Here is a 25,133-nt window from a genome sequence, read left to right on the forward strand (position 1 = left end):
GGAAGAATTCTCTGATTTGTTAACAGACTTAGTTACGTATGCGGATAATGTTGTAATTATTGGTGATTTTAATGTTCACATAAACTCCCCATCAAATTCACTTGCAATTGCATTTAAGTCACTGATGGATACATTTGGTTTCAATCAAATAGTTGATGTGCCAACTCATAAAGATGGGAACACTCTAGATCTTGTCCTGACCCGTGGCGTAGTAGCCTCAAATGTTACAGTGTTACCGTATCCTAATGCCATCTCTGATCACTATTTTGTTAAATGTGAGGTGCTGTTTAATGTTTACTGTGATAAGGAAAATATAGGCTTTAGCAGTCGCAATATCCGCCCTAAAACGGTGTTAGCCTTAAAAGAATTATTACCTACGGTAACTGCAGCCTTCCCTTCGTACACTGGGTCTGTTGACTCACTTACAAACAACTTCAATACTGCTTTGGTAAATGTTCTTGATTCTGTGGCGCCCCTAAAGTATAAATTCCGACCCAAGAAGAAGACACCTTGGTTTACTGAAGAAACTAGGTTACTCAAACAAAGTTGCAGAAAAATTGAACGAAAATGGCGCACTACTAAGCTGGAGGTTTTTCGACTGGCCTGGTGTGACAGTTTGCTGAAATATAAAGTAGCTCTTGCCTCAGCTAAAGCTTCGTATTTCTCTAAGATTATTGTTGAACATAAGAATAATCCAAAATTTTTATTTGACACAGTGGCGAAACTTACCAGACAACAACTTAACCCAAATGGTTGCACTCATTCTGCTAATGACATTATGGAATTTTTTAATAAAAAGATTCAACTAATCAGGAATGAAATTTTAAAAGAACGCTCTGTTTCCTCCTCCTATATCAAAGATGTGGAGGTGCTAGGTATGGACTGTGTCAGCGGTTGTTTAGAAACATTCTCCAGTTTCAATGAATTGTCCCTTGATAATCTAACACAGATGGTCAGTAGGGCCAAACAAACTACGTGCCTGCTTGATCCGTTTCCAGCTTCACTGGTGAAGGATCTGTTTGAGATCTTAGGACCATCAGTTTTAAATATTATTAATATATCGCTATCCTCGGGTATTGTTCCTGTAGCCTTCAAGTCTGCCGTCATTAAACCCACGCTTAAGCGACCTAACCTTGACCCAGAAAGCCTAGGTAATTATAGGCCAGTGTCAAATCTGCCATTTCTTGCGAAATTACTTGAAAAGGTCGTTGCACAGCAGCTAAATGACTTCATGTCAGAAAATAACCTTTTTGAAACTGTCCAGTCTGCATTTAGAGCAAATCATTCTACTGAGACAGCCCTTGCAAAAGTAACCAATGATCTCCTTTTAACAATAGATTCTGGTGCCTCATCAATGTTACTGCTGCTGGATCTCAGCGCTGCTTTTGATACGGTCGACCACAACATATTATTGATTCGTCTAGAACGCATTGGTATCTCAGGAACTGTACTCTCGTGGTTTAGGTCCTACCTGTCAGACAGGATGCAATGTGTTAACTATGGCAATATGACCTCTAAACAATCTAATGTCCCTTGTGGTGTTCCTCAAGGCTCTGTACTTGGCCCCCTTCTTTTTAGTATTTATATGATCCCGCTTGGTGACATTATCCGCAAGTATAATATTAGTTTCCATTGCTATGCAGATGACACTCAACTGTATGTGCCACTGGAAAAAACTGGACATTTAAGTTTTAGAAATCTGGAGGATTGCCTTACTGAGATTCAAAGATGGATGTCAAATAATTTTTTACGCCTTAACCCAGAAAAAACTGAAATGTTGATTATTGGTCCAGCTCACTGTCGTCATTTGTTTTCAAACATTACCCTGAACCTAGACAAATGTAATATCACCCATAGTGACTCGGTCAAAAATCTAGGTGTTATATTTGATCCTAATCTGTCGTTTCAGTTACATGTGAAAAATATTACTAGAATAGCTTTCTACCACCTCCGTAATATTGCGAAGATTCGTTCAATGCTGTCCCAATCAGATGCAGAGATTTTAATTCATGCGTTTATTACTTCTCGGCTTGATTACTGTAATGTATTGCTTTCTGGTCTCCCGATGTCTAGCATTAAAAGTTTGCAGCTGGTTCAGAATGCGGCAGCTAGACTTTTGACTAAGACTAAAAAGTTTGAGCATATTACACCTGTATTGGCCAACTTGCACTGGCTCCCAGTCCACTTAAGATGTGACTTTAAGGTTCTCTTATTAACATATAAATGTTTGCATGGGCTTGCACCCTCTTGTCTCTCCGATTTGATTTCCCCCTATGTTCCTGCACGGAGTCTGCGCTCGGAAAATGCCGGTCTACTTGTGATTCCGAGAGCCAAGAAGTCTGCGGGCTCGAGAGCGTTCTCCATCCGGGCCCCGGTGTTGTGGAATGCCCTGCCTCTGGAGATTAGATCTGCAACCTCAACGGAAGTTTTTAAATTGAGGCTTAAGACACACTTCTATTCCAAAGCATATGATTGATGCCCACCTCGTATTCTGTTTTGTCCTGTCTTTTTCTGAGGCCTGCCTGGCTGATACGAAGGAGAAGGATGATTTGGGATGGGTCAGCGGACCGGGGTCTGACCTGCAGCATGTCAACCCCTGCATTTACCAGCTGGCGTCGTCGTTGATGTCATGCTCTTTCCGGACATTTTCAACATCTTACCTAGTGTTTACTATTCTGTGTACAGTAATGCTAATTGTAATTCACCCTGTTCAATCCTGGAAGGGGGATTACCACATGTGAGGTCCTTTCTCAAGGTTTCTCTTTTCTCCTCACACTGAGGTTTTTGAGTTTTTCCTTGCCCGCATGCTGGTTTGCTAGTTTAAGATCAGGTAATTGTGTAATTTTGTAACTGTAATCCTGTGCAGTCCTTTGAGACATTTTTGTGATTAAGGGCTATATAAATAAATTTGACTTGACTTGACTTGACTCAATATATCTTCATTGTCATTGTTACAAAAAGGGTTGAACATATTGTGACAACAGAATTGGACGTGGCACTCCAGTGTCACATTTTACAGTGAGGATAGAAGAGAACAAAGAAGATAAAGGAACAAAGAAGATATTTCTATTGTCCTTGTTGCAGGCTTTGTTTTTTTACTGGAGGGGGTGAGGGACAGACAGAGATGGTCGGATCCAGCTAGATGGGGAAGCTCTTTGGAAGTACAGACCTTAAGCATACCTTATTAAAGTCGCCGGCGACGATAAAAACTCCGTTGGGTTGTGCGAGCTGCTGTTTATTGATAGCAGCGAGCAGGAGGTTTAGCGATATGCTAACGTTAGCATCCGGTGGAACGTAAACAGCAATCACAATGACCACAGTTAGCTCTCTCGGTAGATAGAGGGTCTACGCGATACTGATAGAAATTCTATATCGGGTGAGCAGTGTGTGTCAATGATTCTGCTGTTATTGCAGCGCATAGTCCCCCACCCCTGTTTTTATCAGAGTCTCCATCTTGGTCGTGCCGGTGTAGCGTGCGTCCTGCTCGTTGGACTGCGGCGTCGGGGAAGCCAAGACTCCGTGATGACAAAAACGCTGCAATTCCGGACGAAGCCGTCTCCGTCGTTTGTCGGGCAGGCAGATCACCCAGGGAGATCCCGATGGTCTCTGTATATCCCTCGGGATGTTGTGGATGTTATTGTAGTAGTGGAAGGGAAAATATGAGTGATAAAAAAAACACTAAAAACAAAAAGACGAACTGGAGAGCCTGAAGCTGCTGTACTCATGCGTGCTGCCATCTTGGAACCTGAAGCTTAACTCAGGCGCAGCTTGGGGTTCACTTGGGACCGAGTCCCTCAAATCAAAGTGCGACGCCGACATGAAGTAGACATTTTGGCAAAGTGCAGCGAAATGAAAATCTTATTCTGCAGATTATAAACTGCGAATAGTCAAACCTTTGGCCGAAAAGCAAAACGTTTGTAAAGCTTGTAAGCTCTTGGCAAGAAGCAGAGATGACGTATGATGTAAACCAGGCAGGGGTGGAAAGAGGAAACGGCGCATTTTTTACCTACAGAGGATGAAAATGTCTTAAACCGATAGTTTGGTATGCCTTCGAAACTAAAGTGTGCATTTTGGCGCCGAACCGAAGCACAAAAGTGAATGAATGAAAACTTTTTTCGAAAATCAAAATAAAAACGGAACAAAAACAATAACAACAAAAACAATAACTCAACCACAAAACGAAAACAATAACAACAAAATAATGTGACATAATATGTTCGAAAAGGGGTAGTAAGAAGCAGATGCTTCTATTACCTACCCTTTCATGTTCCCTAATAAATACACCAATGATATAACAACAATAGTAATAATACTAATAATTTTCTTCATCCCTGTATTTCGCCAGTATTTTTTTTTTTGTATTTAAATTTGAAGACGCGAATCGTTGGACATTGTTTGATCTCGTCTTGTCAATTGTTCCAAAGTTTGACTCCGCACACAGACACACACCTACTTTTCCTGGTGGTTCTCACCTTTTGGGATTATGAATTCACTACAGCCCCTAAAGTTCTAATTTCCCAAAGTGTGTTACTCAAGTACAAGTTCTGTTACTTCAGAAAAATATGACTCAAGTAGAAGTAAAAAGCAGTCATCGAAATAAAGAGATGAGTAAAAGTAAGTGCACACTGTGCAGATCCTCCACAAAGGAATAAACACAAAACAATGAGAGAGAAGCCCAACTTCACAATTGACATTTTAAGACCAAAATTTGGGCTCAAGATCTTACCTCTACCCGGTGGCATAGTCTTCGGTCATCTTCGGGACCTGATTTCATATCCCGCATCTGATTTTTAGGAAGATTTGGAGCGCACTCAGTTGAACGTCCTGGCGGTGCAGGCCATCACCAGCCTGGTGCTGAGCGCCATGATGCTGCCCACGGCCGGCAACCCCGCCGTCAGCTGTCTGGAGCAGCAGCCCCGCAATAAGAGCCTCAAGGTCCTGGAGACCAGGTACTCTCCCGTTTCCACTCTTTCCTCCTCTAGCCACTCACTATTTTAAGTTGTTCCTGCCTCGTCCTTCAGTGTCACCCGCCTTCCACATCCTTTGGTGCGAGCATATGTCTCTAATGTGTTGATTCAGGCATCTCATGTTTTTTTCCCAACTGTTTCCTCCCCTAGTCACACATATTTGCCACAAGGCTGCAGGCGATATATCACCACTAGTGCTATTCTCGGCTGCTCTTGCTTCGTCCTTCAGTGTCACTTGTCTTCCATAGCTGAACATTGTTGATTCATGCATCTTCCACTTTTTATTCCAATGTTTCCTTCTCCAGCCACCTGGCTGCAGGCTTTGGCTCACCGCTAGCTGCTAATGTTATTGTTACTGTTCCTGCTTCCCCCTTCAGTGTCACTCTTCTTTCACGGCATGCTTCTTCTTTGACATTTTCCCCACTCTTTTCCTTCTCTAGCCATTGATGTTAGCCACTTGTACTTTTTATTGTTAGCTGCGCTTTATGAATCAAACATGATCTTTCAATCTTTTACTGGCAATTTTAGTCACTTCTCCCACCAGTTGATAAAATTGGACACTAGCTACTGCCTTGCTCAGTTCACACACCAGCTTGACTTGGCCTTTCTCCACTGCGGTGAAGTTTTGCAGTTTTCTGGTGAAGTACACATCCCCCTCTAGGGGTAGGTCGGGGGTAAGCAAGAATATCGGAATTAAGACTAGTGTGTTCAGGTTAGTTAAGGACCGGCTTTTACGATTCACTCTGTCCTTTTTTGCTGACGGACCACAAGACAGAAAGGAGGTGACAAAAAAGAGACAGAGATGAAAAAGAAAGGAGAAGAGAGAGAGGGAACAAAGTAAGAGAGACTTAGAGAGAAGGAAGGAGTGCACAATAGAGAGAAAACGGGAGAAATACAGAAAGGAGGTGACAAAAAGAGACACAGATGAAAAAGAAAGGAAAAGAGAGAGAGGGAACAAAGTAAGAGAGACATAGAGAGAAGGAATGAGCGCATAATAGAGAGAAAAGGGAGAGAAAGGCAGAAAGGAGGTGACAAAAAAGAGACAGAGATGAAAAAGAAAGGAGAAGAGAGAGAGGGAACAAAGTAAGAGAGACTTGGAGAGAAGGAAGGAGCGCACAATAGAGAGAAAACGGGAGAAATACAGAAAGGTGGTGACAAAAAAGACAGAGAGAAATGAAAAAAAGGAAAAGAGAGACAGGGAACAAAGTAAGAGAGACAGAGAGGGAAGCAATGAGCGCATAATAGAGAGAAAAGGGAGAGAAAGACAGAAAGGAGGTGACAAAAAGAGACAGAAATGAAAAAGAAAGGAGAAGAGAGAGAGAGTGAACAAAGTAAGAGAGACTTAGAGAGAAGGAAGGAGCGCACAATAGAGAGAAATCGGGAGAAATACAGAAAGGAGGTGACAAAAAGAGACAGAAATGAAAAAGAAAGGAAAAGAGAGAGAGGGAACAAAGTAAGAGAGACATAGAGAGAAGTAATGAGCGCATAATAGAGAGAAAAGGGAGAGAAAGACGGAAAGGAGGTGACAAAAAGAGACAGAGATGAAAAAGAAAGGAGAAGAGAGAGAGGGAACAAAGTAAGAGGGATATAGAGAGCGCACAATAGAGCAAAAAGGGAGAGAAAAAGACAGAAAGTAGGTGACAAAAAGAGACAGAGAGATGGAAAAAGGGAAGAATGAGAGAAGCTAAAAAATGTGAGCATGAAAAAAAAGGGTTAAAAAAGAGTGGGCATAAGAAAGAGGGAGATAAAAAGTGAAAAATAAAGGCAGAATAGAGAGAGAGGGGAAAAAGAGGAAGACATAAAAAAGAAGAGAGAGACAGCGCATGGTTGCCACCTGTGGGCCAAGGGGTTAATTGCAGGCGTTTTTTGTTTTTGCACGGAGGTTCGGAAGAAAACTGGCCGTGATTCGGGGGGAAGTGGAGCGAGAGATCCAGGCGCTGGTTTCCAAGCGAGACAACGTCCACACACATCACCCCTACCACGCCTGGGACCCCGTGCCCTCCTTGGCGGCGGCTTCGGCAGGTAGACCAGGCCCCGCGGCGCCCCCTTTTGGTGCCCCTCCGCCCATTCCGACCCTCTGCTATTTCAGCAGGAACCCTGATCAGCCACGAGAAGCTGCTGCTGCAGATCAACACCGAGCGGGAGATGGGAAACATGGACTACAGATTGGGACAGGTGGGTCGGCCGTACGCTCCGGACCCCGGGATACGGCAGAAAAGTGACCTTGCTGTATAGCGAGGGGTGGCAAACTCATTTGAACTCGGGGGGGCCACACGATAGAACAAAAATTCTGTCGGGTGCCGGACGAGTAGAACGAAGAGAAAGAAAGAGAGATCAAGAAATAAGAGAAAGAGGGAGGGAAAAGGAGAGAGGGTGGGACAAAGAGAGAGAGGGAGTGAGAGGGAGAAACAAAAGAGATAAAAAGAGAAGTCGTGAGAGAGTGGGAAAGAAAGGGAGAGGAAGAAAGAAATCCAAAGAGAAATAGAAAGACAGAAGAAGAGAAAAGAAAGCGCGAAGGGTAGGAAGAGAGAAAGAGAAAAGAGAGAAAAGGAAAAAGGAAGTTAGAGCAAAAGAGGTTAAAAGACACAGAGAGAGAAAGAGACAAAGAGCAACAAAGGAAGAGAAAAAGAGAGACACGAAGAGTGAAAGAGACAGAGTGGGAGAAAAGGGGTGTGGAAGTGAGAGAGAGAGAAATAAATACAAGTACAGTGTCTTTGTTGGAGGCACCTGGCTTTGGCAACATCAAGTTGACATATTTCAACCTGCAGCTTGTTTTTCTCTTGCACTTCTCTGAGTGCTGTCTCGCAGGCCAGATTCAATCCCTTAGCGGGCCTGATCTGGCCCGCAGGCCGCCTGTTTGACACCTGTGCGGTATAGCGAGGGATACCGACCTATCCTCACCCAACGATTTATGCACGCTCGTTTCTTGATGGAACAGATGAACGAGAGACCGGCATTTCCACACGGGGGCAGATTTAATTTCTTAAATAATTTAGCTAAGTGAACTCCATTCAATATGGCCGAATTAGTGTCGCTTGAGTCTCCGTCAAGCCTCCTCTCTCGATCTTCTGCTTCTCTTCCTCTGCCCACGTTTTTTCTGCAAGCTGGTGTGCCGGCTCCTCCCATGGGCATGCCAACGAAGCCCCCTGGGCTCCACCGGAGAAGAGCGCTGTGATGTCTAGAACACTCAAAACAACACCGAGCGTTTCTACGTCATCAGGGCCTTGTTCTTAAAACAACGCCTGCTGTCCTCCATCAGAGTCCTGTTATTAAAATTCCCTAGTCAAAATATTCTGCATTTGGAACAGCGTGACCTTTCATTGAACTAAAGCCCAGTCGGTGAATATCTTGCATTAAACTCAATAAAACTAAAAATGACCAAAAACACATCCTAAAACGATTTTAAAAAAAAAACAAAGACACTCACAGAAATGCAACCAAAAATGTCTGATAAAAGTCTAACAACAACTAAAAATGTGACCAATAAAGGTATCAAAAACAGACAAAAAAAGACAACTCAAAATGACCTAAAGCATGACCAAAAAAAGGACAAAAAAATGCAAAAAACGACAACAAAAATGTGAAAAGGGAAAGTCAAATTGTGATTTGTTTTGCAGACGTTGAACCTGAACCTACTGTGCCTGTGCTTGTATTCGATTGTATAAAATCCTTTACAATATAGTATACGGTACCTTACGTGGAATATAAATGCTAATTAGCTAATACAAAATGAAATTTGTGAAATAATACTAAGTACTGCCTATGTAGAATACATGTGCTAATGTTACCCTATGTAAACATTAAAATAACAAAACAGTACACATTAAATACTAGTTTCATGGAATATATGTGCTAATTATTTTCATAACTGAAAGATCAAAATAACTTATTACTCCTAATGTACTACTAAACTGTAATATACGTGCCATTGATAAAATAACCTTTCAAACAAATATAAAGGAAAAATGACATTTGATTTACAGTACATTTGCTGCGTTGTCACTTGAGCTGGTACAGCAGAATAGCGGGTGGATGCAGAGGGAGGAGCAGACAGCAGAATCAAATGAAAACCGATTTTAAAACTTCTTTAAAACTGTTTTCCAACCGAGTCAGGGTAGCGATTTCTCTGCCCCCTTTGTAGTTTTTTGATAAAGGCAAGCTTTGTTTCCGTAGTTACTATGTTTTTGCTTCTCTGTTAAGCACCACCGCAGGTCTTGGGACCCATATCCTTGTGTCTACTGTAATCATATACAGTAGTTACAGAGTTATAACCTGATCACAGTTTTGCCGTGTCTTAGATCGACATACAAACGAAAGTACCAACTGGAACTATATTTTCACGGTTGTCAAAACGTTGTAAGGCGGGGGCGCTGTATCCTGGGGGTCCCTACTGTAATAATATACTGTAGTCGTAACAGAGTAACCTGATAACTGTTTTTTCATGTCTAAAGATTGACTTATAAGCCTAAGCACCAACTGGAACTGTTAAAATATTGTACGGTGGGGGCGCTGTATCCCGGGGGTCTATTGTTTCACTACAGTAGTCATAAAGTCCTAACCGGATAAATTTGTAATAATATACCGTAGTCGTGACAAAGTAACCTGATAACTGTTTTTCATGTCTTAAGATTGACTTATAAGCGTAAGCACCACCTGGAACTGTTAAAATGTTGTATGGTGGGGGCGCTGTATCCCGAGGGTCTATTGTTTCACTATAGTAGTCATAAAGTCCTAACCGGATAAATGTGTTCATGCCTGAGATACAAAGGACCGCCTTGCGACTGTGAGAGCGCTGTAAGGCGGGGGCGCCTTATCCCGGGGTCTACCGTCTCGATGTTCCTCCGCAGGTGTCCATCCATTCGGTGTGGTTAGGGAACAACATCACTCCGTTGCGAGAAGAAGAATGGGGAGAAGACGAGGAAGACGAAGCGGACGCGCCGGCTCACGCCTCTCCGCCAAAATCGCCCGTAAACTCACGGTACGGTCAAACATTTCATTTTATATTGAAAGCCAAAAGGGACACTGTGTATTATGAAGCGCCTCAGAATGGTTAAAAAAGGATGAAGTTGATGTGGAACCTGCATTTTTTTCAGGCCATTAGTATTTGTTTGAGATGAGAGGGCGGAGATGAGAAATTTTTGGCCATCTTGCTGCAACGGTTTTATGCCCTAACCCCACCCCCCGCCAAAATGTTTTTTTTTCCTCAAACTTTTTTCTTTTCATTTTTCTTTCTTGTGCTTTTTTTTAATTTTCCCCACCTTAGTTTTTCTTTCTTTCTTTCCTTTTTTTTCCGTTTTTCACTTTCTTTTCTTGTTTTTTTTCTCAAACTTTTTTCTTTTCGTTTGTTTCTTGTGCTTTTTCTTATTTTTCCCATTTTAGTTTTTGTTTCTTTCCTTTATTTGTTTTTCACTTTCTTTTTCTTATGTTTTTTTCTTTTTAATTTTTTCCTTTTTTACTGTACTTTTGTTCTTATTTCCCTCCTTTCTACCTTTTTCTTCCTTTCTTTCCCCTCCCAACTCCTTTCGCACCCTATTTTTTCCTTCCCTGTTTACTCTTGCTTTTTTGTTCATTTTTTCCCTCCTTTACTTTCTTCATTTTCTCTTTTCCTTTTTTTTCTTTTTTGGGGCCAAAGGCTCTGCAAAAATGTTGCGTTTTTGTTCCTTTGAGTCTTGGTAGTTCTTCTGATCAAATATTACAGACTGTCCCTTTAAGATGGAACTATTTCCATCCCGAAAAGGATTAAAAAAAAAAAAAGATGAGACGTAAAATGTTGCTTTTCGGTTATTTTGCGTCTCAGTAGTTTGTATTCTTTCTTGTGCTTTTTCTTTTCTTATTTTCCCCATTTTCGTTTTTCTTTCTTTCCTTTTTTCGTTTTCCCTTTCTTTTTCTTATTTGACTGTACTTTCGTTTCCTTTTGTTCTCAATTTCTATTTTTTTTTCTTCATTTCCCTCCTTACTACTTTTTCTTCCTTTCTTTCTCGTCCCAACTCCTTTCGCACGCTTGTTTTGTTTTCCTTCGTCTGTTCCTTATTCTTCTATTCTTCTTTCTCTATTTCATTTCCTTCCCCATCGTTAATTTTTTACCTCCTTTACTTCCTTAATTTTCTCTCTTTTCCTTTTTCTTTCTTTTTTGGGGCCAAAGGCTCGGCTAAAATGTTGCATTTTGGTCCCTTTGAGTCTTGGTTGTTCTTCTGGTCAAATATTACAGACTGTCTCTTTAACTGTCCCTTTTAACTATTTCCATCCGCGAAATGTTGCTTTTCCGTTACTTTTTGAGTCTATGTAGTTTGTATTCTTCCTCACACCTAGCGCTCAAATGTCAAACACTGTCCCTTTAGCAAGCATCGGGCCGGGGTGGACATTCACTCGTGTTCCCAGTTCCTCCTGGAGCTCTACAGCCAGTGGCTCATCCCGAGTAACCGCAAAACGCCCACCGTCCTCATCAGCGAGGTGGTGCGATCGGTGAGGCGCGCCCCGACCGTGCCTCTCTTCCGCTTTCCCCGGCGCTGACCCCGCCTCTGCCCCGCAGCTCCTGGCGGTGTCGGACCTGTTCACGGAGAGGAACCAGTTCCAGATGATGTTCTCCACCCTGGCGGAGCTGCAGAAGCTCCACCCTCCGGAGGACGAGATCCTCAACCAGTATCTGGTCCCCGCCGTCTGCAAGGCGGCGGCCGTCCTGGGAATGGAGAAAGCGGTGGCGGAGGCCGTCTCTCGCCTGTTGGAGGCCACCTTGCGCAGCACGCACCTGCCCAGTCGCGTGGGCGCCCTCCACGGCGTCCTCTACGTCCTGGAGTGCGACCTCCTGGACGAGACCGCCAAGCAGCTCGTCCCCGCCGTCTGCGATTACCTCTTGTCCAACCTGAGGGCCGTCGCCAAGTAAGTGATTCGGGTTTTTACCTTCTACTGTTTCCTTCTCTAGCCACTCTTGTTAGCCACTTGGTTTCAACTTTCAATTATACGCTATTGTAATGGTTCGCTGTTCCTGTCTTGGTCTTCCCTGTCACTCGCCTTCCACGACAGAATCCCACGATTCCGATATATTTCATTTTTTTTCCTTCTCTAGCCACTCTTGTCAGCAAGTTGGCTGCTAGTTTCAGCTTGCAACTATAGGCTATCGTTATGGTTAGCTGCTCCGGCTTTGGTCTTCACTGTCACACGCCTTCCACAACAGAGTCCCGCGATTCCGATATTTTTCATTGTTTCCTTCTCTAGCCACTCTTGTTAGCCACTTGGCTGCTAGTTTCAGCTTGCAACTATATGCTATTGTTAAGGTTAGCTGCTCCTGCTTTGGTCTTCACTGTCACTCGCCCTCCTACGATTCAGATATTTTTCATTGTTTCCTTCTCTAGCCACTCATGTTAGCCACTTGGTTTAAACTTTCAATTATACGCTATTGTAATGGTTCGGTGTTCCTGCTTCGGTCTTCACTGTCACTTGCCTTCCACAACAGAGTCCCACGATTCCGATATTTTTCATTGTTTCCTTCTCTAATAATAATAATAATAATAATAATAATAATAATATAATAATATTATATAATAATAATAATGTAATAATATAATAATAATAATAAGCCACTCATGTTAGCTACTTGGTTTCAGCTTGCAACTATAGGCTATTGTTATGGTTCGCTTTTCCTGCTTTGGTCTTCACTGTCACTCGCCTTCCACAACAGAGTCCCACGATTCCGGTATTTTTCATTGTTTCCTTCTCTAGCCACTCATGTTAGCAACATGGTTTAAACTACACAACTCGAACTCGAGACCGGCGGTGCAGACGAAAACTCGAATTGCGAGACCAAAACAACAATGGCGGATCTGCCTGCCGAAAAGTTTGGAGTGCGGTAAATCTTTGTTAAAAAAAATAATCGGGTAATAATAACAATTTGGTGTCAAAAAAGTTGCGTCCCGGGGACGCACGTTGATTTGAGACGATGCGTCCCCAGCAAAAATGATGCGTCCAGGACGCTAGGGTTTGCACACTGGCCTAAGTTGGAAGTGAATCATGACGTGGAATGATATTAGCAGGAACATCATTCCGACGTAAGAGTCATCCATGTCCTTCAGACCGGGCAGAGAGAAGCCAATGATTTTCTGGACTCTCGATGTGTAAAAGTCAAACGAGCGGCCATTTTCTTTCTCCCTCCGACGAACACGACTCGACTTTTGTGCTATTTTTGTGTTTTTCGGCAGCTGCGTGAACCTGCACAACCAGCAGCACGTCCTGGTCATGTGCGCGGTGGCCTTCTACATGATGGAGAACTACCCGCTGGACGTGGGCCCCGAATTCACCGCCGCCATCATCCAGGTGGGGGGGATCGCGGGGCGGGGGGGAGGGGCTTCGCTCTAGAGTTCGAACCTCGGTCGCCGAGCCGTCCGTCCGTTTTTCCGCAGGTGTGCGGCACGGTGGTGTCGGCGGGCGAGGACGCCACGCCCTCCGTCATCTACCATTGCGTCCTTCGCGGGTTGGAGCGCCTCCTGCTGTCGGAGCAATTGTCCCGCGTGGACGGCGAAGCCTTGGTCAAACTGGGGGTGGAGCGCGTCAACGTGCCCTCGCCTCACCGGGCCATGGCCGCGCTGGGGCTCATGCTTACCTGCATGTACACGGGTAAGAGACTCTTACCGGGAGTTTTAGGGATGCCCGTCACTGAAAGTCATTTCAGTTACTAGTTACTTCATTTAAAAAGTAACGAGATTACCTGAAACGAAAATTAGCCACTTGCTTAGGTTAGCCACTTGGCTGCAGGCTACGGCTAGGCGCAATTTGTAATTTTAGCTGCTCCTGCTTCCTCATTCAGTGTCACGTTCCTTCCGCAGCTGCATGTGTAAGCAAACGTCATCAAGTCTGGTGATTCTGGCATTTTTTCCCCTACGGTTTCCTTCTCTAGCCGGTAGTGTTAGCCTCTTCAAGCTACAGCTGGCCACAAGCTGCTGTTATTATGGTCGACTGCTCTCGTCCTTCAGTGTCACTCACCTTCCACAGCTTCTCATGCAAGCAACCTTGTCATTCAGGCATCTTGCACTTTTTGCCCACTGTTTTCTTCTCTAGTCGGTCATTTCAGCCTCCGGGCTTCAGGTTGTGGCTCGCCACTAGGAACTGTTATTGGACGCTTTATATAAATAAAGCTTGAAAATAGGTACGTAGGTTTCAGAATTTTGCAAAGTGGTTTCCTTCAGACTTTCTATGCACATACTACTTCTAGTGGTTGGTTATAACACACTGTCACTTTAGAGTATTTTTTTGCAAATTGATGAAAATAAATTGAGCTACAAAAGAGCGTCCAGATGAAGAGATGCATGAACTCTAAACAAAAGCAAGAGGATGTTTTTTTTTTCTTTTTGTTTTTTTAAAGGCCTCCAACAAGTTATAAGTAGCTGGCAATATTGTCCGACATCTTGCTGCTGAGGGTAAAAAAAAAAGAAGAATGGGCGATGAAAATCTACCTCGCGGTGAAACTGCGACACGGGGAGGGACACTGAAACCCTGACTCCATTACCTCCTAATCTATCCATCTATTTATCCTTCTATCTATCCATCTATCTATCTAGCTATCTATCCCTCTCTCTATCTCTATATCTCTATCTCTAGACTATCTATCTATCTCTCTAGACATCTATCTATCTACCCATCTACCTATATCTATCTATCTCTATCTATCTAGACATCTATCTAGCTTTCTCTTTATCTATCTCTATATCTCTGTCTATATCTCTAGACATCTATCTATTTACCCATCTACCTATCTCTATCTATCTAGACATCTATTTAGAAATCGATCTATCTTATCGAGACATCTATCTATCTAACTCTCTATCTATCTACCTATCTACCTTTCTCTCTATTTCTCTATCTCTTTATCTCTAGACATCTATCTATCTATCTCTCCAAACATCTATCTATTTATCTATCTATCTTGACTATCTATCTATCTATCTAGACATCTATCTATATCTAGACATCTATCTAGTCATCTATCTATCTACCTAGCTACCCATCTATCTATCTAATCATCCAATACTTTAATTTTGACATCAACAAATTGGATCTTTAATAAATGGAACGGGATTTGATTGATTTTTCTCCTTGGCATCCATTCGTCCCCCTTCTAAGCGTCCTCCCTGTCGTCCCCTCAGCGGTGCTAGCGTCCGGGGTTAGAAGTCAGGCGGACTCGGGGCTAGCTGCCGATGCGGTGACGGCGGGTCTTGTGGCTTTCTCCTCAGGCAAAGAGAAGGCCAGCCCCGCCGGTCGCCCCGGGCCGCCGGATCCCCAGGCCCCCGACAGCGAGTCGGTCATCGTCGCCATGGAGAGGGTCTCGGTGCTCTTCGACAGGTGAGCCGGTCCCTGCGTTCCGGGATCCGGTCCGGGTCTTGTAAAGGCGGCTTTTTCCCGTCACCAGGATCCGAAAAGGCCTGCCCAGCGAGGCCCGCGTGGTTTCCCGGATCCTGCCGCAGTTCCTGGACGACTTCTTCCCGCCTCAGGACGTGATGAACAAGGTCATCGGAGAGTTTCTGTCCAATCAGCAGCCGTACCCGCACTTCATGGCCACGGTGGTCTACAAGGTGGGTGGGACTCGCACCCCGCCTGCCCGGGGAATCCTCGGCGTCTGATTGGCTGTGGGTCGGCAGGTGTTCCAGACGCTGCACGCGACGGGCCAATCCTCGATGGTTCGGGATTGGGTGCTTCTGTCCTTGTCCAATTTCACGCAGAGGACGCCGGTGGCCATGGCCATGTGGAGCCTTTCCTGCTTCTTTGTCTCCGCCTCCACGTCGCAGTGGATCTCCGCCTTGTATCCTTGTCCTCCTTGGCGACGTTTCCGCAATACGATGACAATTGAGCGGTAGCTAAATATAGGACATATATTCATATGTTAATGCGAATTGTCAGTCCGGTCAAATTCCATTTTGATTGCATGTAAGTGTGCATGAGGCAAAATAAACATCCCAAATTCAAAATAATATTTCCTAAAGTATAAAGATTCAATTTTTGTTCTCATTTTAGACATATCTTTGTTTCACTCAAGGCTAACACATCGACCTTCCTTTTTGTCACCATCCTTCCGAACTCCTCTTTCTTCCACTCAGTCACTTTACTTCCACATCCTCCCACATTTAGCGACCCTATAACTAGGGTTTGCGAGACCTTTCGGTCCCCCGCCCCTCTTTCTTTGCCTTGCAACTGAGCAAGTGTGCGGATAAGAGAGGACTCGGTGGGTTTGGACACATAGAGAAGATGGATGAGGAGCCAATGTTGAAGAGGATCTACAGAGCAGAAGCAAATGGAAGGAGACCAAGAGGAAGGCCGCCATTGACATGGATGGATGGTGTTATGAGTGCACAGCAGGAAAAAGGCTTAAATCTAGTGGAAGCTAGAGCTCTTGTTGGTGATAGCAATAAGTGGAAAGGTGTTGTAAAAGGATAGGCGTTCTAAGGAATGGGCAGGGCACCCGTATGATGCAGCAGGGGTAAACCAGTGAAAGCTGTCAGGCCCTGATGCTGTTGAACAAGAGTGTGTGTTGTGTCACCCTGACCCGAGTGACATGGCCGCTTTCTTGTGTCCCGTTTTATCTGGAGGGACAAAAAATGTTTTTTTTGCTTCTTTTTCCCCCCTTTTTTTGTATGTCTTTGTCTTCCTTTCGGTCACCCCTCTCGAGGGATATGACCAGGGTAGGTAGATACTAGATTTTAGACATTTTTTTAGTCCGAAATATTTTATGAAACTGACATGGAAAAATTCAAGTTTTCATTTATATGCGGCAGCCTATCGAGAGAGAACAAAATTGTAAGGGTAAAATTGAAAGAAAGGGAAAACAACAACTAGAAAAGTGCCTCATACAAATAAAGCCTCCCAATGGCTTCCTGCCTCACCCTTTCTGTTCATCCTCGTTTTGTTTTTGACAGACAACATCTCATTTTATTATGATTTAGTGCGTTTTATTGACCCATAATAAAGTGGCCTTCCTAAGAAAGCTTGTAATAAGGAAAAGTGGAAATCGGTGCTCGAAGGTAGAGTAGATTGTTTCAAATTGTTTCATTTGTATCTTCGTTACCGGTATATTGCTTTATTATCTACACCACTTTATTACTTTTGGTTTGTTTGTTTGCATCCCTCAAGCGCACGGGTGTTTCATGTGGTGTGTCTTGAGCAAGTACAGCCTGACTGCGCCCATCCCTCTCTATGCCAACGTATGTTTCCACCTGTTAAGCGAGTGTGCTAACCACTGTGCTACGTAAACACATTGAAATCATTCTTGTTGTTTAAGTATACATTTTATTATTATTTGGGTTCATGTTACTTTTGTTGTGAGGATATTTTTAAGCAGTTAGCATAAAATAAAATGAACACGAGAAGGTGTAAGACAGGCAAAGCCACTCAATGGCTTCCCTTCTCTCCCAATTCGTTCTTTTTTAGTCAATTGGTACTGTCATTGTGCTCGAGAGGGACCGCATCTTGTTTTATTTTGAATGACTGTTTCATTGCCCATAAAATTAGTGTTAAAGAAAAGCGTGGGTAAGACGGGGAAAGCCACCCAACGGCCTCCCCTTTGCCTGATCTTTTCTTCTTTTTGAGTCAAATAGTCCTGTTCCCGTTGTGCTCGAGAGGGCCACTTATTTTTCTTGTGATCTTCTGTGTTTTATTGCCCAAAATGATGGGTCCCGAAAGGTTCGTGATGAGGAAAAATGAGTATAACACAGGCAGAGCTGCCCAATGATATCCCCCTTTGTCTTATCTATTCTTTGTTTTTAGTCCATCAATGTGGTACCCATTGTATTTGGGAGGGACCATATCTCATTTCATTTAATCTGGTGCGTTTTATTGCCCGTTTGCCCATAATAACCTGTTACTCCCCAAAAAGTGAGCTCCTCTGTATTTCAAATCAATCTTTTTAATGGACACCTTGTACTTTACAATACGGACCTTAACGCCCCATCAGACTTCCCCACGTGATCAGCAGGATGGGGTCCAACGAGGTGGTGGACGTCAACCTGTTCTGCTTGGCGGCTATGGACTTCTACCGGCACCAAATCGACGAGGAACTGGACCGGCGGGCCTTCCAGTCCGTTTTCGAGACGGTGGCCTCGTCCGACGGGCCCTACCGCCGCCTGCTGGGGGCGCTGCGCTCCATACATCAAGACACTACTCTCTGATCGGACGCCACCGGTCGAAAAATGAACAGATTCGCCATCCCGGCGGTGAGCTTTAGCTTAGCTTGGCGATACCACAACACGGGGGGCCACAAAACATACACATTGATTTTCTCCAATAAAAGAATGGCAGGACTTTATGGTCGATGTTTTTAGAAGACGGGGTTTCCCAGACGCTCAAAATCTGTTTGATCGAAACGGAAAAAATCTTATCCGGATTCGAGAGCTGTATAATTCAAAATATATGTATAAGTGACGTGTCATTTGTCTTTGGCACTAAGTGCCCTCTCTTTTTTAGAAGACCAGCAACAGTGGATATAGAGATTTTTTTTCAAACGCAATTTCCAAAGACCACAAAATACACACAAACTCCCCCAAAAAGTAGAAGAAAAATAAGTATTATTCGACATTAAGAGTCATAAAAACATATATGACGTGTAAATGCGTCGTCGGCACAGAGTGCCCATCCGTTTAGAGCTTTTTTGTTAAATTTGAATTTATTTTTTTAACCCTATTTTCCAAATCCCACAAACTATACACAATTGAAAAAAAGATCTACTCAGCCAAATTTTAGTAAAAATTAAAAAATATATATATTAGACATGGGGGCAGCACGGCGGCGCAGTGGTAAACGCGTGTGCGGCACAGTTCTGACGTCATGAGATCGAACTTTCCTGTGTGGAGTTTGCATGTCCTCCCACTTCCCAAAAATATGCATGTCAGGTTCATTGGCCGGTTCAAGGAGTGTCTGGCAAGCAGTTGAGGGTGTCCCCTGCCCACTGCCCGAAGATAGATGGGATGGGCTCCAGCACCCCCGCGACCCTACTGGAGATAAGCGGTGAAAATCATGGATGGATGGATATTAGACATGAAAATGTGGTATTGAGCGCCCTCCATTTTTCAGTTTAGAGCTTTTTTGATTTTTAAACCAATTTTACAAGGACCACAAAATACACCCAAAAATCTAAATAACTAAAGATCTGACATGCAGAGTAGTACAATTAGGAGTCTATGATGTGAAAATGCATCTTTAGCACCGATTTTTTTTTTCCTTAAAATTCATTTTTACTGTTTTTAACCCATTTTGGAGACCCAAAATATATCTTTGTTACTGGCTCATAAAATCAAATTATAAGAATTATGAAATCAAAAGTAGTCATATTTAAGAAAAAAACAAATGACAAATATATATTTGTGCCCTACAAATGCTAGCCAGTTAAGTGTTATTTTTATTATTGATACACATTTTCCAGGACCCGCAAAAAAATAAACCGTATCTGACATTGAGAGAAATAAAAACATATACGATGTGTAAACCCGTCTTTGGCACCGAATGAGTCGACTTGAGCGCGTGGTTCTTTAAATACACCATTTATGACTCCGGCAAAATACACACGATGGAAAAATCGAAAAAAATAAAATGTATCCGTGACAACAACGTAGATGAGGGGAAATCCGTCTTTGGCACTGAATGAGTTGACTTAAACGCATTTTTTTTTTAAATGCACGTATTTTGAAACCCAAAATACACACAGACTAAAAAAAAATCTTGGCTGACATTAAGAGTCATAAAACCGTATATGATGTGTCAGTCCGTCTCCGTCACTGAACGACTTCGTGTGGACCAGAGCGCATGGTTTTATTTTTTTCAAGTGGTATTTATGGTCCCCAGCGTTTATTCTTGATGACACTCAGGTTGTAAACTGTGATGGCCGACGCAAAACTGGAAACAATCTTTCAATGTTGTAAAAAAGTCCTACAAAGAAAGCATGAAACCATTGTACAAAGATAAAAAAACAAGCTTTTTTTTGTTTGTCGGTTTTCTCGGATGTCTACGATCATAAAACGGAAGATTTATGACCGGGGAGCGCTCCGAGTCCGAAGTAGGGTCGAAATGTTGTGTACATAAAGATCAGGTCCGGTCCATGAAGCCTGCCGGCTTGTTTCCATAGCGACGGCCGCCCGGCAACGGACGCGATACTTTGTCGCCGTGGCAACCGAGCGTCCACACAATCGAAAGCCGGCTTAGAAGAGATGAGTTTATCCCCGTGGAAGATGAATCGATGTTGGGCAAATGCTGGAAGAATAAATGTCTGCACACGACTTTTTCACCGTCTTTTATGTTCCAATGTCAATGACTTGAGATTGCCTGAATCGAATCTAAATGCTTTTGTCCTATTTCTTCAGATTTAAGGAGGTTTAAGAATCTCGAAATACGAAAGAACCGTGCAAGGGGAAATGCAAATACTAAAAGTCTACGGCAAGGCCCAAGTTTAAGGGAGAGTGTGTATCCGACCACCTAGATGTTGCTGAGAGACGGCTACATATACAGAGAAAGATAGTCTTAAAGAAAACGGGAAAAAAAATGAAGGAACAGAAGCAAGGAACAAATAGAAAATGAAAGAGGGGAGGATTAAGAGGGCCCTGCAACTGGCTTGCAAGAAGTTTCAAGAAGAAGAAAGAAGAAGGTTCATTGGCCGATTCAAGGAGTGTCTGGCAAGCAGTTGAGGGTGTCCAATGTCCAAAGGGAGCTGGGATGGGCTCCAGCATCCCCGCGACCCTACTGGGGATAAGCGGTGAAAATCATGGATGGATGGATGAATGAATGATAAAGAGGTAACGTATTAAAAAGAAACGCGATTAAGAAGAACAATTGGAAGTATCAAATTCAAAAAGAGATGAAAAGATTGATTTCTTCAAGGTTCCCTCAAGGTCTTCAAAACTTGAAAAAGCATTCAATTTGGGGCCTTGAAGAGAACTATAATTTGGTCTACAAGTCTTGAATTGAACTCTCAAATATCTTCATTTTTCCCCGTCTTATCTGGGCCATAACTGTACAATAAGTAAACTAAAGATGGAAGAAGTAAACAGATGGATAGATACTTTATCCCCGTAGAGAAATTCCCACTTCCAGCAGTATCCTTGTGTTGAAAAATAAAATGATAAAATAAAGATATAGAATACATAAGTACCCAATATAACGGTTTCCTATAGAGTATTTAAATAGTGCTTCGGAAAATACACACTGTCATAAGAATAAGGTAATATGAAAATGTGGGGTTTCATGTGGACTTTTACTCCCCCGGGTGGAGTTAAAGAGCCTCATGGCATGAGGGAAAAATGATCTCCTCAGTCCGTCTGTGGAACAAGACAAGTATGGAATGTTGCGTCATATAATTATTTTGTATTTTCTTCGACCGATAAATGCAACATATCGGTCGAAAAATCCGTTTTACGCACAGTCGGTCTGGAACTCGTTCTCTGCGTAACTTTGGGATGGGAACTGTTTCTCGTCTTATGTCTTCCGCCAGATTCTTTTGAAGCATTTCATAAATGTATTCCAGAGGTCTTCGACTTCTTTGGACGTGGTCTTGAAAAGTCTTGAGTTTGAATGAAAAAGGAGGAACGCCGTTCTTATTTAAGGTACCGAAATCCAGAATTGTTGAAGAACCCTGCAGGAGGTAATACAAATATTTCCAAGCGTAGGAATTGAAGAGCAGACGGAGAACGGAGGAGATGACGTCAAAACGGGATGATTCGAACGCTTTTGTGTTATTTCTGGTGGTTTAAGGCGCCAACCTGTGGAACGGCTTTAGAGCCCTGCAGGGGGTAAAGGCGATTTGCCCCAAACCAAAAGCTCAAACTCAAACTCCTTCCCGTTCCGGATCGACTCCTCGTGACGGCTGGCTTTTATCCTCCGTTTAAAAGAATGACTCACTTAAGACGACGACACCATTTTATGACTCCTCGTTTCGGATTTCGGTCGAATCCTTCATACAAACGTGAATTCAGAAATGTCATTTCTACCGTAAGACGACGACCATTTTTGCGAAAAGACCTAGCGTCCTATTTCTTATTAATCCTGGAATGATTTCATTTTGAAAAATCAAAAGTCAATATACAAAAAAATCTATATTTAAACATGAATAAAGGAGAAAGCCTTCTCTTATTTTGTTTTTGTATTTATAAAAAATAAATATCCTTGAATATAATTTTTACAATTGTTAAAAAGGTAAAGTAGCGAAGGAGGTCTTTCTTTTCTTTTTTTAATTTTGTTATTTTATAAAAATGTGAAAAATATACTTTATATAAAAATGAATGAAATACATGTGGATGGATTGGCAAGCTTTCTTTTGACACAAATAGATCCAGAAAAACTGAATATATTTAAATACAAATGTTTTTCCCCCCCAAAAATTTAAACAAAGGAGCAAGCTTTATTTTTCATTTTGGGGAGTTTCGAGATTTTAGCAATTTTAATATATATATACGCATAAAAAAAATAAAATGTAAAGAAATGATCTTCCTTTTTCTCTTTAATTTTGCAATCATTAAAATAAACAATGGATATAGATTATATTTAAATGTGCACATCAAAAATAAAAACGTGAAGGAGCAAGCTTCCCTTTTTATTGAATCCTGCAATTGTTAAAAATATATTACAAAAATATTTAAAGGAGCAAGCTTCCTTTTTATTTCCAATCATTTTGAAAGCAAAACCAAATATGTTTCGAAATAATAAATTGAGCAAAAATGAATAATCATGAGGAAACGGCAACATTGCGGATGGCAATCGGTAAATAATGTGCAGCTGATTAAAAGGCATTAATGAAATGAAGGGATTACTTTAGCAGGTTGGCCCCATCTGCTTTTGTTGGGCCCCTCCAATCGGGATGCTTAAAACAAACACTTGGCCATCTGTCTTACTTTTTGAGGGATCGTTTTCACTTCGAGGATTCGACTCATTGGAGAAGATGTTTGGCTCCGGAGCTTTGTGGAACCGCCTCAGCGATTTGACCTTGTGCAAAAATAAGAATCTTTCGACAAACGTGGAGTGACGCAACCCGGATACATCATCAGTGACGTTACCCGGGGTCTTTCTAACATCATACACTCACCCCCAGCTAAGGGTGGACCAGACTCCTATCATCACTGTCAGGACTTTTCCAATCCACTAACCGAGACTTAAAGGGACAGGACAGTGTGTATGATTTGCGCCTCTTAGTGATAAAAACAGAACTTGCACTGCAATTTGGTCACTGATTCGGTAGTTTGTATTCTTCCTTCTGCTACCTAGCACTCATTTTCAGCTGCATGACACGATACAGTGACATCGAGTTGTCAAATCCTACACACTGTCCCTTTAAAACAGTTCTCAAACTTTTGGTCCGGGGGCTAATTGTAGCTCGCAGGATTATAGGTTATGACCCCCTTCTAAATACACAAATTTAAAGGGACATTGTGTATTATTCATTTTTAAAAAAGCAATATCAATGAATAAATAAGCAAAAAGACATGAATTCAATATTTTTATATTCATTTCCTTTTTTAGGTAAAATAAAACCGGGATCAGTTTCCTCAATGTTCTCCGGTTGATCAATGGTAGTCGTTAGCGAATGGTTTTGGTGACATCCAGTGGACATATTTAAAACTGCAGATCTTTGCTGTTCATTCTTCTCTTGTGGTTCTCAGCATTAAAAATGACGTGGCGGGACACGAGTTAAAAATGAAACACCCTGAGTTTCTGGCCGGTTGAAAAAGAATTTCCCTTCAAGTGATACAACATGTACAATTCAATTATGATTTTAATTGCCAAAGGTTTTTTTTACATTTATTTAAAAGGTCCGTTTTTATCAAGTGAATGCTTGTTTTACAGTCGTTCTAAACTAATTGATTGAATTGTCCTTTTTCAATATAATGCTGGCGCTTGGGCTTCCGCAATAACATACTCTCACCGTAATACACTGGAGCCTCCACAGACTCCGCCGCTTTGCCGCAAGTGACGCTCGCTGAGCGAAAGGGGAATCTAGGAATCTAGTGGAGTGAACTATTTCAAGGCAGTGGAGTATTCCCCATCATTTTATTTTGTTTTCCTTATTTTACATTTAAGCCAGCGTTTTTCGCTCCATGGAAGCATATCCTGTCCTTGGTTAAGGGAAAGAGTTTTGAAAATGCTATCCTCCTGAGCACCCCTGATGCAAACTTCTCCGTGCATGAAAAGAGACGTCAAAGAAAGTTGCAGGAGCAATCCCCCCACCCAGCCCCCGTCTCGATCTCCCCCTCTTTCCTCTCTAGCCACCCTCCCTCCCTCGCCGCCCCCCCCCTGCTCCTCCTCGCCTGAGCCAGATGGTGCAGCCTCTTCTTTTGTTTGCCCGACCGGAGTCAAACAAACAAGCCAGCCATCGAGCAAACCTCCTTAGCAGCCAAAAAATGAAGAGCAGGCGACATTCGCACAAGTAAGTTTCTCCATTTTGCAACTCCCTGCAGAAAGTCATCGCACAACTTGGGCGACTTTGAACACACACTTTCCACGCGTTTGACGAGAACGCCGTCTAGGTTGTCTCGATACGACTTTTTGCGTTTAAATGAGTAAGATACCACGTTTGTTTTTAAAACTTATGAATGTCCTCAAGTCGGACTACTTTTACGAGTGACTTCTCACTCGAACCCGTGTCAAGTTCTCCGCCTAACGGTGAACTTGCTGGATGGACGTCCGCTTCAGCCAATGAGACGCGAGCTTTTCGTGCGTCCTCGTCCGTTGTCAACGTGACTGTCGGTCGAGTGAATGGAAAGGGCGGGGCTTAAATCTTCAAGGTTGGTTGCGCCCTCGGAAAGTCCTCTACTGAAGAAAACTTGGGAAAATGATTGAGAGTAAAGTCAATATTTGCTCAAATAAATCCTTTTTTTAACACGATACAATTGTTGATGCATACTAAAATTGATTCTGTGATAGGTGAAGTGTAGTTTAAATTATAAAAAAAGGAGACTCTCCTAACGAATATGTTTCCTAATGTCTAAAGTATCGTTTTATTTTTTTTATTTTTTTTACAATGTTCTATTTTTCATCGCGTTATTTATTCATTTAGGCCAGTCTAAAAGCAAGCACTAGTTTCAAACTATGACATCATGTTCTTTCTTTTTTAAAAAAGCTGACGTTTTTATCTTGGAGTGTCACGTCTAATCTCAACATAAAGACAATGCTATCTCACCTGCAAAGGTGGGCTCCGGTGCTTTGGTGACGTCA

At 42.6% G+C, this 25,133-nt stretch overlaps 2 protein-coding genes across 5 annotated transcripts in view; both read left to right on the plus strand.

The window, feature by feature from the left end:
- htt (huntingtin) overlaps positions 1-19,084 on the plus strand; it is a 65,800-nt gene extending 46,716 nt beyond the window's left edge. Inside the window, exons 55-66 of the mRNA XM_088341237.1 lie at positions 4,795-4,949; positions 6,850-6,989; positions 7,057-7,142; positions 9,815-9,945; positions 11,306-11,429; positions 11,497-11,843; positions 13,160-13,274; positions 13,361-13,574; positions 15,101-15,296; positions 15,364-15,526; positions 15,593-15,753; positions 17,899-19,084. Coding sequence (XP_088197363.1) covers positions 4,795-4,949; positions 6,850-6,989; positions 7,057-7,142; positions 9,815-9,945; positions 11,306-11,429; positions 11,497-11,843; positions 13,160-13,274; positions 13,361-13,574; positions 15,101-15,296; positions 15,364-15,526; positions 15,593-15,753; positions 17,899-18,112 — 2,046 coding nt within the window. The 3' untranslated portion in view covers positions 18,113-19,084. The remainder of the gene's footprint in view (positions 1-4,794; positions 4,950-6,849; positions 6,990-7,056; positions 7,143-9,814; positions 9,946-11,305; positions 11,430-11,496; positions 11,844-13,159; positions 13,275-13,360; positions 13,575-15,100; positions 15,297-15,363; positions 15,527-15,592; positions 15,754-17,898) is intronic.
- A 5,137-nt stretch (positions 19,085-24,221) lies between these two features.
- rgs12b (regulator of G protein signaling 12b) overlaps positions 24,222-25,133 on the plus strand; it is a 59,794-nt gene continuing 58,882 nt past the window's right edge. For all 4 annotated transcript variants that reach the window (XM_088341238.1, XM_088341239.1, XM_088341240.1 and 1 more), the window contains exon 1: positions 24,222-24,345. The gene's annotated coding sequence lies outside the window, so the exon portion shown is untranslated. The remainder of the gene's footprint in view (positions 24,346-25,133) is intronic.

The sequence above is a fragment of the Urocampus carinirostris genome, chromosome 8 (assembly GCF_059441175.1).
Source record: "Urocampus carinirostris isolate Australia breed hairy pipefish chromosome 8, RoL_Ucar_1.0, whole genome shotgun sequence".
NCBI lineage: Eukaryota > Metazoa > Chordata > Actinopteri > Syngnathiformes > Syngnathidae > Urocampus > Urocampus carinirostris.